General features: G+C 55.5%; 1 protein-coding gene across 5 annotated transcripts in view; it reads right to left on the reverse strand.

Annotated features, from left to right (window-relative positions):
* TMCC2 (transmembrane and coiled-coil domain family 2) overlaps positions 1–15,201 on the reverse strand; it is a 37,170-nt gene that overhangs the window by 11,500 nt on the left and 10,469 nt on the right. For 3 of the 5 annotated variants that reach the window (XM_070395902.1, XM_070395903.1, XM_070395904.1), the window contains exon 2: positions 12,055–12,603. In XM_070395902.1, the coding sequence (XP_070252003.1) occupies positions 12,055–12,603 (549 nt within the window). Of the gene's footprint in view, positions 1–1,038; positions 1,238–12,054; positions 12,604–15,069; positions 15,091–15,201 lie in introns of those variants that run through there. The other 2 variants (XM_070395905.1, XM_070395907.1) reach the window with 2 other exon arrangements.

Here is a 15,201-nt window from a genome sequence, read left to right on the forward strand (position 1 = left end):
ATAAGGGAGGGGAGGGGAGCCGCACCCTGAGCCCAGAGCACAGCCCGCCTGACAAACTGCCCAAGTGGCTTTCTCCATCACTCTGCCCCACCCGTCAGCTACTCTCCTCCCACCCACCAGGGGCCTCACCTGTGTGGGTACCATTTCCCGAAGCTGTGCTGGTGCCGGGGGGCCGGGGGCTCTAGGGCCCCAGCTTTCTGCAGGCCGTGCCAGACCCCCGGGGTCACAGTCCCTGGGCAGCACTGGGCTTGCCGAGGGAAGCCGGGGCCTGTGAGCAGGGGTGCCGGCGCTCCCAGGCTCTGCAGCCGCCATCTCGCCTGAGGCCCAGCCCAAGGATTAGTGGCGGATTGCTCTGGGAGATTTCCCCCTCCCCTGGGGCTCTCGCACTGCTCCTTGCCATCTGGAAGGAGACAAAAGTGTTCAGCAGGTCGGTAGACCAAGCTCTGATGAGCTGTTGCCCACCCACCCTGCCTGTCCCCAAGTCCAGCTATTACCATGTGAGTTCAGTGTGCATAGAAGACCCGGGTGTGACAGGAAGTAACTCTAATGCGTGCACCTCATCATTCCCTGCCGCCATGCATGCCTGGACATACCTCCACCATCACAGCCCCTCTCACAAACAGAGGTACAGTCCACCCTTCTTCAGCCTCCCAATGGGAATGGGTCTCCTAGCCAGGCTTCCAGGATCGAAAGCTCCCCAAAGCCAACAGGGCTAGAGCCCAAAGGGGCTCCTTGCTGGATCCCTGCGCAGCCAGCTTAGCCAAGTCCTCTGCCTCTCCCTGCTGCCCTGCCCCCTGGCTTAAGGCACCACCCTCTCAATGCACCCTCCCTCCTCCAATACCCAGACTGCAGCCAGCCTCACCCGGGAATTCCTCTGCCCCGAGGTCCTCTCCTAGAAATCCACTCTGTGCTCTGGACATCCCTGCAGCTACTGCTCCGCTAGCTTCTGCTTTCCACCCCCCGCACCACCCCTACCCTCACCCCCAGCAGCACCGCCCAGGCAAAAACATCTAAGATAAAACTTAATGGTAAACTCACAGCAGCCTCTTCCTCCTTGACCTTCATCTTGACAGTACCGGCAGGAAATCCTGGGAATGGCCAGCAGAGGGGGCCAGAGGTTCACAGTTGAGGAGAGCAAGCTGTGAGGAGGGTAGCGGGGAGGCCACAGAGTTCTGGGGTCTGCTGCGTCTCTCTAAGGGCAGCTTCCCATGGCAGAGTCACCAGTCAGAGAAGACGTGGATCCTGCACCCACTTGAGCCTGGTGAGGGACTCCAAAGCTTAAATACTGAGGGTCAACATGGATCGTGCTGATGGGGTGGTTCCAAGTTCAAGAAGGTGCGAGGAGATAAGAAAGGCCCAGTGTTATCTCTGGGGCCCAGGGCCAGGTCCTGCAGCCAAAACCCCAGGGGCAGGAGTCCCCACCCTGGGCTTGTGAAAACCTTACAAATATTTGTGGTGGCCGATGACTTGGGATTCGTGAGGACAGGAGCCCAACAAAAACAAAAACACAGATTCTCATTTCTGGGGCCAGCTCTGACATGAGGTCAGGGGTCAGGGACCACTTCGGCAGCCCCCCGTCTATAAAGGATGAGCTCTCTCAATTTTCACTTGAGGCCTTGGCACTGAGCACTTGTCCTCTTGCATAATGTCTATGTATAAATAGGCCTGCTGTCCCTAGGAAGGCAGGGGTCAGATGGCAAAGACGCCAGGCCCTGCTCTGCGCCCAGCGTGAGACCGACCCTCCCTCAGTATTTATGTCTGTAAAGTGACTGTGTCATCTCACTTGGCTGCCACGGGAGACAGTCACCTACTGCAGCAGCAATGGAGATGGCCTGGTCCTCACACTCAAGACAAAACCCTCCCAGGCTCCTTCTCTCTATGCTCCCCCAGGCTAGGATTCCTAACCTCTCCTCCAGGAGCCCCGAGGTGGGAGGGGCTGAATGAGCTGAGCCCTGGGGCTCCCCAGGCTGCCAAGGATCATGAAGGCTCAGAAGCACCCGGAAGAGCTTTCTACCAGGCCACACGGCACCACCAAGATGACCCTAAGGAGAGTCACCCCAACACGGCCGCTGGCATCCCCTAATGAGAGGATTCAGCTCCCCTCCAGACACACCTACCCATCAGCACAGTAACAAACGCAGGAAAGGGCCTGTGGAGCTCAGGGGTGAAGCAACAGTCTGCTAAGAGGAAAGCAGCAAACAGGAAGCAGCGGTGCCTGCTGGGCAAGCCCGCAGGGGCGATCCCCGATCCTCTAGTCAGTTTCTGTCTGCATGTGAGGACTGTTCTCAAATCTGCCTCCTGCTCTGGGGTGGTGGGGAAGCAGGCGCCCAAGGCCTCCAGATGGACAGTGAGGGTCTGGGTCTCGGGTCCCAGACCTGCTAAGGGACCCTGTTCGAGTCACCAGAGGCTCTGGTACTCAGCGTCCACAACAGCAGTGGGAGGGCCCCAGAGGAGTGGGGGGCTGGGGAGGCCCTGGCTGAGAGTGGGCGTACGGCAGGAAGGCACAGTGGTCCCCGGTGCTGGCTGGGACTCAGTGGCACACGGAGCGTGTGGAGCCAGAGGCTGCTGTCAGTCCTCGCCCTGGCGCTCAGGCTGTGTGGCCTGGGACTCACTACACAACTGCATGAGGCAGCAGCACCTACAAAGCGGCTGCCTGGAGGAAGAGGCCTTAGGAAACGAGACCAGGGCATTGGAGTGGGGAGACGGGAAGAGGGGGATGAGCTGAGCCCTGGAGACTTCTTCTGAAGCCCAGCCTTGGTTTTCTAGCTGCTCCCAGGCTGCAGTGAAGGTAAAATGGGAGCATGACACGTCATAGGTTTTACTGAATAGATGACTGGTCACCACCTGTGTATGTACACACACACACACACACACACACACACACACACGCCACAGTGAGTATAGAAGGCCCCTGGAAGACTTTGCCTGGGACAGAAAAAGCCAGGAAAGTGGCTGCTGTAAGGACACAGTTGGGAGTGGCCGAAGGACACAGGAAGAGCTGCAGTGGGTGCTAAAGCCACAGGCTCTGCAAGCACAGGCGCCACAGAGCTCGTTAAGTGCCATTACGCGTCCTTCCTGGTAAGTCCTGGCCGTCCACTGGCTGCCCTGCCCCTGCTCCCGGGCCTGGCAGAGACGCAGGCCCCACCTCGCCAAGTCACTGGGGATGCGCAGGCCCAGGCAGCTGAGCGGTGGCAGGTGGCAGGCCTCACTCTCGCCACTTTTGCAAGTTAGCCTGAGTCCGGGGGCGACAGGTGGGCTCCTGGCACCCTGGACGGAAGCCAGGTCTTGCTCGCAGGCTCTCGGCTCTGCATGCCCGGTGGGTCCCAGCCCTCTCCCACTGGGCTCCCTTCCTTTCGTTTTCTCTTCCCGACCCTTAATTTTCATGCCATGCCCCTTCTTTCTTTAACACTCTCAGTATTAAATTTTTCTTGTCTCTCCCTTTGCCCTTGTGATCATTCTTCAGTCCCCTCCTTCTTAAATCTTCCTACTTACTTTTTTGTCTTGGGAGAAAAAGAAAGAAAGCGTGAACCACACATTCTAAAAGATGGGGAACCTGAGAAGTCATAGTCTGTAGGAGCAAAGTCTAACGCTGAAAAGCAGCTAAATTTAGTAGCTTGGAATACAAGGTGAGGCCTTAAAAAAAAATCTCAGGCACCAGACGAGCTGTGACATGTCTATTAGGACTGCTCCGTGAAGGGCTCCGGTCTCTGAGGCTCACCTCTTGGACTTCAGGGCTTGAGAAATGGTCAGTATTCAGAGGTCTCTCACCTAACACTCACTTTTAGCCGCAGCCGGAAAGTGCATTTTCTCGGGAACCCCAGTTAGCGAGGAGCCTGGCCTCCCTCTGGGGAAATGCGGGAGGAGGAGGTTCACATTCTTTAGGACAAACCAGAGGAACCAGGGCGGGGGTGTTTCCCAGGGGCAGGTGGGCAGGCCTGGCCGAAGGGGCTGAAGAAGCAGGCAGCAAGGCCACCGCCCAGAAAGTCATGGGGCGACATCGCATGCACACGCCACGCCACCTTTCCACGGCTTCCAGGGAGGGAGGAGGCCATCTCTGCCACTCACTGGTCCTTTGCCAGTCTGATGCCACAGACACTCCTGTTTCCGGAGTCCTCCTGGGGCACCGTCATGAGCCAGATGCTGGGCAGTGGAGAGAACCACGCACCTAGGTCGCTTTTTAAAAAATCAAAACTGGTGCCAGGCAGGTAAAGAGAGGGACGATGCCAAGCGTTTCCTGGCCACTCTATTCTCCTGGCGGAGGGGACCCTGACAGGTCTAAGAGAACGTGATTCCCGAGAAAAGCACTATTTGGGGGCAATTTTTAGGAAACAAAGCACCCTCCACTCCACCCTATTTGCCAAGAATAATTTCAAAGGGCTCCTTTCCACCAAAAGCGGAGGGTTGAAACACAGAACTCTCAGGCCTCCTGCTGCCTCAAGGGCTCAGAGCTTCCCGGGAGCCGAGGTGAGTGGCCAAAGGAGTAACGAATGCGCAGGCACTCTGCACCTGCAGCGTGCTGTGCTGCCCGGGGAGGCGCAGAGGGACAGACGCAGCATGCCCCAGGGGCTGGCCCACGATGGCGCTGAGCCCCCGAGGAGTCCTGCGACCCAGCTAGTATTAGGGTGTGGAGCTGCCTCTGCAGTCAGGGAAGAAACCTTATATCAGGAAGTTAATGTTACAGAGCTCTGGTCTTTCCAGGGCAGGCTTCGCCTTTCCAGCCACCCCGAGGAGGCCTCCTGGGCGCGGTATCACTTTGGATCCGAGCTCTGTTGTGAGCATGTTGAATTATTCACTAGCTATGGATACTGGCCTCGCTCTGGGGTCCTGGGGGTGGGGTATCTGGAGAGATGGGAAAGGATGCAGTAAGAATCCTCCAAATCCAGACTTGGGTGAAGGTTGAAAAGGACAAAGGAGTCAGGGGCATCCGATCAGCCTCTGCAGGAGGTGGGAAGTGGGCCGGGGGGCACCAAGAACAGTAAGACAAGCTGCTTGCAACACCCCAACGCCTGTTGCTGGAGAGAGGAGAGAAGGCGACTGTTCTTAGAAACTTCACTCATTGCCTCCGGCCCCCCTACTGCAAAGCTGGGGAGCCCCTGGGAGCCCAGAAGGAAGGCAATAGGCGGTGTGCACTCCTCTCTGCTCCTATGTAGGTGCCCTCTGCCCCAGAGGGTATAAATAGAGAAAGCCCAAACTGTGCCTATGAAAAGAAAGAAGAGGCAGAGGCGGGGATCAGGTTCGTGATACTGTATTTCCATTGCCTCATCTGGCACCAGAGGGGGCAAGGGTCATGTTTCACATCTCAGGGATGTGCTGGATCAGGGAGGAATGTGCCTATGTCTGGGAGACCTGTGCCAGCTCCCATGCCCCATGCCCACATCACCAGCGCCGGCTCCTCGCTGTCTGGAACCAGATGACAGGGCTCCTCTTGCTGCAGACGGTTATCGCGCTGGCATGGGGGCTGACACCGGACCCTTCCGCGCAACTTCCCTTGGCAGTGCTGGGGCGTGTGTGTCAGAGGGTGCCGAGGCCCAGGCAGAGGCCGAGGGAGCAGGCTGGGGGCCTGACGGGTGTCGCCCACCTGTGTCTGGCCCGGCATCATCTCAGCCCTCAGGGGCTGAGCCTGAGCTTAGAGACAAGCAGGTGGCGAGCGCATGACATCAGGTCTCGGCGAGGTAATGTGATGTTACCTAACTGCACCCGGAGACTCTGTGCTCTCAGAAGCCAGAGCTAATCTGGGAGCACTGGGAACTTTCTATCTAGAAAGAAAGTCATGGATGGCAGTGGGGAAAGGATGAATAAAGCCTAACTCCAGGGCCCGGTGCCTGCGGGGACACTGCCTGAGCCCACGATCGGTTCTGAAAGTCGAGAGGAAGCCGCTGCTCATGCCCTCTGGGGCCAGAGCTTTAGGTAAGGGGCAGAGTGCTCATGTTTGGCCCCTCTCCTGACTGGGCAAGACCCTAAAAGGAAAGGGGATTCCCCTGAAACTGGAAGTCAAATCAGACCAAAGAAAGAACTTTCTTAAAAATGAAAGTGCAACTGACATACAATATTATATTAGTTTCAGGTGCATAACAGCGATGCAGCATTTATATGCCTTACAGAGTGACCCCCACAATAACGTTTATGTAACTTACAAAGGGACCCCCGCAATAAGTGTGACCCTCGGACACCATGCAAAGTTATGACGACACTATTGATTACTCCCTGTGCTGCGCACGACTTGGCTTGCCAGATACCGTAAGACAGACTGCTGTGGTGGGGCCTGGAGGCCCCTGGGAAATACGGGCTTTTAATCACTGGGATTGGAAGCAAGAGTTTGTGGCAAATCACAGAGCTGCCTGCCTTGGCCGCGGAGGCTCTTCTGAGGCCACGGGGCTGGCTGCCTCTGGCCCTGCTCTGCCTAAGGAGCCTCTCCAGGCAGGAGGTGTGGGGAGAGAGAAGGGAAACAGGATGAAATCTGGAGGAGGGAAGAGAGACGGCAGCTGTCCTCACCAGCCACTGGCACAGACTCGAGCAGGTACACGAGTGACTGTGACCGGGAGCAGCGCCTCAGGCTCCAAAGCACACGCATCTGCGCGGACAGGCCGAGGGACCCCTCCGGCCTCGCGTGTAACTTGCCTACAAGTTCAGACCCATCAGCAGGCCGCACAGATGAATGGCCGGGCCTCCCCCAGCGGCCGAGGGGACATGTTTGGAAACCTCTCTCAGCAGAGCCGACCCCACCCACCTTGAACCAGCAGGCTCCCAGACATAAATAAACCAGAGCCCTTGTGCCTGCCAAGCTCTGTCTTCTTGGCAAGAGCCTCGGGCAAAGGGCGGCCCCTCACCCCCATCCCCCGGAGCACAGAGGGGTGCTTATTTACGCCAGGGCGGAGGGGAAGTCCTGCTGCTGCCGAATCTGGTGGAGGAGTGTCCGGAGCCTGCCCTGCTTTAGCTGATGAGCCACTGGTTTCCCCAGCTGGGCCTGGAGATAACACCTCCACAGGCGCAGGGAACTGTCCAGTCATGACATCATCTCCTCCTCCTCACTCCTCAGCACCTGGTCCTCTCCCCACCCTGCCTGCCCTCGAAGCCAAGGTGGGGGGGCGGGGGGACAGCAGGCTGGCCTGGCCGTAAAAGCCCTCCTGCCACTGGGCCCTCCTTGCTGGTCTCTGGAGGCTGCCCAGACACCCTCTGTGAGCTCCCAGCTCCCCACCCGCCATGCTGCTCCCTGTGCTCAGAGGGCACCGAGCACACTGCACAGAGGGGAAAGGGCGAGCAGGGCAAGGTCAGGGGCTACTGGGCAGAGCTGGCTGTAACCCACACTCCTGCGCTAGCCTCTCCACAGAGCCTCCCCGGGGACACCATGCACAGCCCAGGGGGCGGGAGGAATGTGGCGACAGCTGGGGAGAGGTTTTTGTGGTTTTTTTTAAATTTGTTTTAATCCTCACCTGAGGATATTTTTTCCATTGCTTTTCAGAGAGAGTGGGAAGGAGGGAGGGAGGGAGGAAAAGAGGGAAGGAGAAAGAGAAACATCGATGTGAGAGACACATCAATCGGCTGCCTCTTGCACACACCCCGACTGGGGACAGGGAGCAAACCTGCAACCCAGGTGTGTGCCCTTAACTGGGACTTGAACCCAGGACCCTTTGGTGCACAGGCCGATGCTCTACCCACTTAGCCACGCCGGCCAGGGCAGGGGAGAGGTTGTAAACAAGGCTGAAAGGGAAGCAATGAACAATCCAGACAGGGAAGGAACAGGAGGAAAAGGGACACGGCTGCTGACCCCTGCCAATCCGCTCCCAGGTAATGAAGGCAGGAGGAAAGAGTTACTCAGTTTTCCTGAGTACACATTTTCTAGAAACTGCTGCTCAGCAAAGAAAACATTAAAACAGAGGGTAGGAACTCATCTGCTGAGGCAGCCCATATCCACTGTCGCTGCACCTATGACCAGTGGCTCCCACTGCAGCCGCGGGGATTCCCAGGAGCAGGCCACACACCGATGGAGACCCAGAAGTCGTGTCACCTGCCTTCTCTGTTCGCCTGCCAATGCCCCAGTGTGCCAGCGGATGCTGACAATGTTTCTCCACTTTATAGATATAAGACAGAGTAGTTACCTTGCTCAGTGTCACACAAATAATAGAAAGCAGAATGGTGAGGCTGAGATGACAACTTTCTTGTTTTTTTTAAAGGGACTTATTTAAGGCACAACCTCAAAGACAGCTAACTGGGTTTGAAGGGAACAAATGACAGCCAGACCTTATCACCAAGGCAGAGCTTCGGCTGGGACTGGGGGCCCCATCCTGTCCCTCTGCGGAGCCCCAAGCTCTCCTCGGGGTTCCAGGGCCCCTACTTTCTTAGGTTGGGGTGGGGTGAGCCTCTCCAGGGCAGCCCAGGAACTTCAGCTGCCTCCAGGGTGTTTTGATAACTCAACCCCCGAGAGGACTCTGGACGGGGCTCCGGTCAGAAAGCCAGCTGGTGCATTCTAAACAATGGCAAGGGGTGTTGTATTGAGGGAGGCTTATGAATTAAAAATAGACGCTAGTAATCACCAGGGAGCTTGCAGAGAGCATGTGGGGCTGTGTTTACTCGAGAGAGAAGAATACCTCCTATTCATGCCAGAAACCAGGGGGGAACCACCACAGCTTCTCACACCAACCAATGGCCTCTGGGTCTGGGGAAGTCAGCTGACAGAGCAGGGTCCCCTCCCTGACCTGGAAGGCCCCCCCTGCCCCAGGGCCACACCAGTCCCTGGAGGGACAGCTCCAGGTTAGGCAGCTGTGTAACCGAGGGAAATGTCAACAAGGAGATCAAGCCACCCTCCCTAGGCCGAGGCAAACCTGCTCACGGGAGATCTTGCATAAAAACATCGGATCTCGTCTCCTCTCTGCCATGAACTAGCTGGGTACCCTCAGACAAGCAGCCCCTTGATTCCTCCCTCTAAGCCTCAGTCTATCCAGCTGTAAAACGCAGATCATAATGCCTGCCTCACAGGGACGTTAGTAAGATTAACCAGGCAGTGCACGTGACAAAGCTTTGGGGAGCTGAAAGCTTTCAATAAGGATAGAAAACAATCACAGGAACAACCATTTCCCCCATCACCACCCTGACCCCAGTCAGCTCACCCAAGAGTCTCTGGGCCTGGCCTCGCCCGGCAGCAAGAAGAGAACCCTGCCTGCCCTCTGGGTATCTCCAGGGCACTGTGAAGGCCAAATACGAGCCACATGGAAAACCCTGGGGAGAAGCCCCCCCTCCGCCCCCCCTGACCCCCCCCCTCCCAGTCAGCAAACATCTGCAACCCTTCCCAGCGTCCCCCGGGGCCCACCGCCCACCCGCTCCATCTGCCCCAGGGGCAGAGACTACGCGGTCCCTGTTCTCTCTTGTTAAAGTACAGTCGCTGTAGCACCAGAGACCTTCACTTAACAGGGCTGTTCTAATTTGATTTTTAAAATGTATTCGCTGACTCAGCAGTGAGACATGGGCCTGGCTGCCTCACATGCAGGGCTGACGGTTGTGCTGGGCCCCTCGGAGCCCCTGCCCCCACAACACACACACACACAAGGCCATGCTACCCTTCTGGAGATACATCCAGATCTCACTCTTGGAACAGACTTCTTCACAGTTGAAACTTTGCTTACGAATGGTCCAGCGCCACCGTTTTAAACACTGTCTACACACTGACAACTCCCCGGTATATGCCTCCAGCCTGGACCTCTCCCGAGACTCCAGATTTATTCGTCTGATTGCTAGCATTTCCTCACGGGTGTTTAATAGACATCTCACATGTAGCATGTCTAAAACCTCCTCCGTTTCTACCCGACAGCCCTTGCCAAATATCTGTTCCATTTGCTGCTTTCCCCCAACTCAGTTCAGGGCAATTTCTTCTTTCCAGCTGCCAGGCCAAAACCACGCAAGCCATCTTTGCCTGCTCCCTGTCATGCCCCACATCTGTCGGAAATGGATGTAGCTTGATCTCTGAAGCAAGTCCAGAACCCACCACTTCTTACCCCCACCCGGCTGCAAGGCATCACCTCCCCTCTAGAGGCTTCCAGCACTTTCTAGCTGGCTCCAGGCTCATGCCCTGGCTCACAGCACGTTCTCCACCCAGCAGCCAGAGTGATCTTCTTGAAAGGTGTCTCTCATTTGTATAAAAACCTTCTAATGACTTCCCATCTCACTTGAGAAAAAAAAAAAAAGTCAAAAGCCTTTTTCCTGGCCTACTGGGCCCTATGTGATCTGCAATCCTCCCTGACCATCTTTTAAAAACCACTCAAAAAAATAAAATGAAATAAAAATAAAAACCACTCAAAATAAAATTGCCCCAACCCCACATCACTGGCCTTTCTCCTCCCCAGACTACACGTGCTGCCACCCCACCCACCAGCTCCCTCAGTGGCCTGGAACTGGTTTCTTGCTGGTTACCAGTGAACCCCGCAGCCCCACCTTGGTACTTACTACCCATCTACATCCCCAAACCCAGATCTGACCTGCACCCCGGCCACACTCACTCTGTGGACTACTTCCTCCTCCTCCAAATGCCTTTCTCCTCTGGCTTTGGCCTCCTCTCTCCTACATACCTGGCTGCTCTGTCCCTAAATGTCAGATCCGCCCTTGGTCTCCTTCTCACTCAACACATGCCCTCCCGGAGTCTCATCTACACCGACTTCAAGCTCAGTGCTGTCTTCCGGGCGCTAAACCCAGCCCAGACCTCGCCCCATGAGCCCGGCTGCCAACTGAAGCTCTGCAGTCAGACAACAGCAAAATTGAATTTACCACTTTCCTCCCAAACATGCTTCCTCCGCCCGTGTTTCCTAACCAGGGAAAGGCCCATCCCTAAACCCTGGAGCCAGCCTCTCTGCCTTCCCTTCTTCGTCTTCCATAGCCACGTCTCCATTTGCACTATTGGTTCTAATGCCAAGTGTCTTCTGACTATGTTTCCTCTCCATGTCTCACTGGCCTCAGTCTACCTGTCAGTCTCCCAAAGTGCTGGACTCTCCAACCACAATGAGCCCCTAGGACAGTGGTTCTCAACCTTCTGGCCCTTTAAATACAGTTCTTCATGTTGTGACCCAACCATAAAATTATTTTCGTTGCTACTTCATAACTGTGATGTTGCTACTGTTATGAATCGTAATGTAAATATCTGATATGCAGGATGGTCTTAGGCGACCCCTGTGAAAGGGTCGTTCGACCGCCAAAGGGGTTGCGACCCACAGGTTGAGAACCGCTGCCCTAGGAGCCTCTAGCACCAGCTTTTGTACACACTGCACCTTCCTCTCTGGTCCCCTCCACCCAGTTCTTTGCTGCCTAAATTATATTCCTTCTTCAAGACTTAGCTTGATGGCTTCCTCCACAAGGTCTTTGCCAACTCCTCCTTCCCCTCCAGCCTCCCTCTCCTGAAGCCTCTATCACAGCCTCATCACCCCATTGGCCCACTCGCCCAGCTGTCTCCCCGCTACTCAGTGAGCTCCCTGAGGACACACCTCTGGCTTGTTCACTCTTATAGCACAGAACAAGCATTCGATAAATACCTGTTACATGAACAAGTTCGGGAAGTACCAAACTAGACTGTCTCCTTGCTGAACGGCACTTCACGGATCCCGCCCCTATCTTCTTTGGTTGGTAATAATAATAAAAACGCTACTGTACCAGGCTCCATTCCAAGTATGTTACACATATGAATCCATTTACTGCTACAACAACTCTATTATTATCCCCACTTTCAACTGGGGAGACTGAGGTACAAAGAGGTTAAGTGACTGACGGAGCTGGTAAGTGGCAGAAGCAGGGTTGTGCTCTTAACCACTGCACGTAATTCCGCTCAATAGCATGTTTGAGGAAAACACACCAAAATTAATATCAGCCTGAGCCTTTGGGATCATCTCTGGCTTTGGCTTAGTCTACCTCTGCCTCCTTCAGGCAGGCAGACTGATCCACAGGCAACAGGTGTCCAAGCCCACTGTGCGGGGCCCCCAGCTCAGCCCCGAGGTGCAGAACCACCCCCGGCGCCCTGAAACAGCACTTGCCTCTGAGTAGCCCCCCCACCTGAAAGGCCCTCACCTTGTCCCACCTCACCTTGTCCCCGATGCCCTCGGCCTCCTCGGCCAACAGGTACACATTGCCACCATCCGCCAGCAGCAAGGCCGTGTCAGTGGTGGAGGAGGAACGGGGCCGGCACTGGTGCTGGTGCAGGATGGCGGCCAGGCTGCTGTCCTGGGGGGCCTTGCGCAGCAGGTGGGGGCTGCCACGCTGGGGCTCCAGGGAGCTGCTCTTGGTACGCCGGCTGCTGCCCCCGCTGCTGCCCCCGCCGCTGCTGTGCAAGCTGGCGCCCCGCTTGATGGAGGGCCGGGAGCGGATCTGCTGGAGCACACGGTTGAAGGCGGTGGGCCGGGCAGGCAGGTCGTGCAGGGACATGGCATAGGAGACCCGATGCATCTCGGGGGAACGCTCCTTCTCATCCGGGGAGTCATGGTCAGACACGCCCTGCTGCTGCTGCTGATGCTGCGGCGGCGGCTGGCAATCCTGGGACGTCTGGTGCTCCCTCTCTCGTGACCGGCGACGGCTGTGGAACAGGTGCTTCAGGCCGTGGCTGAACATGGAGCCCTCCGAGAGCTGCTGGATTTTCTTAAGAGGGAGAGACAAAGGGCCCTGGTGAGTGGAAAGCTCCTGAATGCCCAGTTGGTGGGCAGACATGAGGCGTCTGCTCTTGGGAGATCAGTAGCCCCGACAGCTGTCTGACTCTGGAAGACCCTCTAAAGGGCCCATCACACCTAAAGGTCACGCCTTGCAGAAAGGTGGCCGCCCAGACCTGTTACTTTCGTTCCAAAGAGATGCACCTCCATGGCTCCCCACAGGACATTCCCAACCACACGTGGGGTCAGGGTTACTGGTCATGAGATCCTCGTGGCTAGTCTGGGGCAAGGGGCATGCGCAGGGGCACACGCAGGCAGCACGGAGGTGGTTTCCCTCTGGTCTGATTCTCCCCCGCCCCCCAGACCCTTCCTCATTCTACGGTAGGTTCCCCTTCAAGCTGCACGGGCTCCTCTAGACCACCAGGCATCCATTCCAAAGAGGCCTTAGTGTGACACTCTGGGAAAATCAGAGTCATACAATCAGGCTATGCAGACACTGCTAACTGCCCACTCAATATCTTTTCCCTTTTCTTTCTTTCTTTTTTTAAAAATATATTTTATTGATTTTTCACAGAGAGGAAGGGAGAGAGATAGAGAGATTAGAAACATCGATGAGAGAGAAACATCGATCAGCTGCCTCCTGCACATCCCCCTCCGGGGATGTGCCCGCAACCCAGATACATGCCCTTGACCGGAATCGAACCCGGGACCTCTCAGTCCGCAGGCCGACGCTCTATCCACTGAGCCAAACCGGTTTTGGCCCCTTTTCTTTCTTATCAACCAAACTGCATAGCCTTCATGCACCCTGCTAAAAATTCTTGCTTCATCAGACTCCCTTGCAGCTAAGAGTAGCCACATGACACAGTTTTAGCCAAAAAAACAAACAAACAAAAAAAAACAACAACAACAAAAAAAAGGTGAGACTCTCTAGAAAGACTTGCTTCCCTAATACAGGTCCTGGCCTTCCTACTTCTTCCCGCCTGGAATGTGGAGGTAATGGCTGGAGATGCAGCAGTCATCTTGCCGCTAGGTGACTGGCATGATATGAAGGTCTGTTTGCACACAGTAGAGCCTGAGAACTTGAGGGCCCTACGGAACCACCAAACCAGTGTGAGTGCCTATCCTGGGATTCCTGCTGCATGAAATAAATAAACCTCGCTTTGTCTATACAATGCTAGTATGATTTTCTGTTATGTGGAGCAGTCTCGTTCCTGGTATTGTTGACAATAAAATAAACGTCACTGGAGATTCCAGGTCAGTGAGTACATCACATGCCAGGAGGGTGGGACACACCCCAGTTCCTTCAGGACAGAAACTCCCGCACTTGGGACCCCTCCAGACCTCACCCTATGTACCTCTTCCTCTGGCTGTTCCTCCGTGTCCCTTATAACAAACTGGTAAACATAAAAAAATAAAATAAATATGCCCAGTCAGTGTAGCTCAGTGGTTGAGCATTGACCTATGAACCAGGAGACCACGGTTCGATTCCTGGTCAGGGCATATGCCTGGGTTGCAGGTTCAATCCCCCATGGGGGGCATGCGGGAGGCAGCTGATCTGTGATTCTCTATCATTGATGTTTCTATCTCTCTCTCCCTATCCCTCTCCCTTCTTCTCTAAAATCAATAAAAAAATATTTTTAATCAATAAATAAACTCCTATGGCCATACCTTTAGTGTCGTCAGTAATGTGACCAGTTCTTTAGCATATGTATCAAAACCTGCTGTCCAAATGAGTGCCTGTCCCCTTACACTGGAACAATCCCAAGAGGCCCCGGGGCCCAGTGAGGCCCTGGCAGCTCTGCTGATGCTGAGCCTTTGCAGCTCTGCCGCTGAGATTCCCCACCTGCTCCCAGGCAGGGCTGCTCAGAGAGGCAGCTGGACCACCGGGCCAGGCGAGACAACGTGTGCTGTCATCCCAGACAGCTGTTCTGTCGGGGGCTGGTTTCTCTAGCCAGGCTGAGCCCTCAGCAGAGCTCCAGAGCCAATGGGAGGAGGGCCGGGACCGGGAGGACCAGGTGAGAGCCCACAGTCTGGAATTCTGAACCCAGCCATTTGGGGCCCCATGAGCCACATCTGGAGGAACAGCCCTTCATCGCATGAGGCAGCCTCCGTCATTTCAAAAACATCCCAAAGGATTACACTTCCTGGATTTTCTTTTTTTTTCTAGAAACAAAACTTCCAGAGCAGAAAACTTAGACCGTGTGGAAACCAAAAGACGCCGCCTGTAGATCTGTGTCAGCTGCCCCACGCTCGCTGTGACTCTATCCCCCAAGTTGTCTGTGTAGACCGCTGCACAGACAGCAGTCTGTGACCACACGACCCGGAGCTGTGTAAAAGGTTAGCATTCTCATTTTCACCTCCCTGAGTCTCAACGCAATCCTCCAGGAGGGCGGGGCCCTGGCCTCACCCATCCTACGGACCAGATAAGTTACATCATCAGAACTGACTGTAAACTAACCTTTTGCAGTTTCAATGTGCTTTTCCTCCTGCATCATCTCACCGGATTTCCCCAGAAACTAACAACAGTGACAGCAGTAACATTTCCATTTTTAGACGAGTAAATTAAAGCTACCACCATTCCCTCTCAAGA

This window comes from Myotis yumanensis, unplaced genomic scaffold, assembly GCF_028538775.1.
Source record: "Myotis yumanensis isolate MYYU_CA2020_CCGP unplaced genomic scaffold, mMyoYum1.0.hap1 SCAF_17, whole genome shotgun sequence".
NCBI classification, from domain to species: Eukaryota; Metazoa; Chordata; class Mammalia; order Chiroptera; family Vespertilionidae; genus Myotis; species Myotis yumanensis.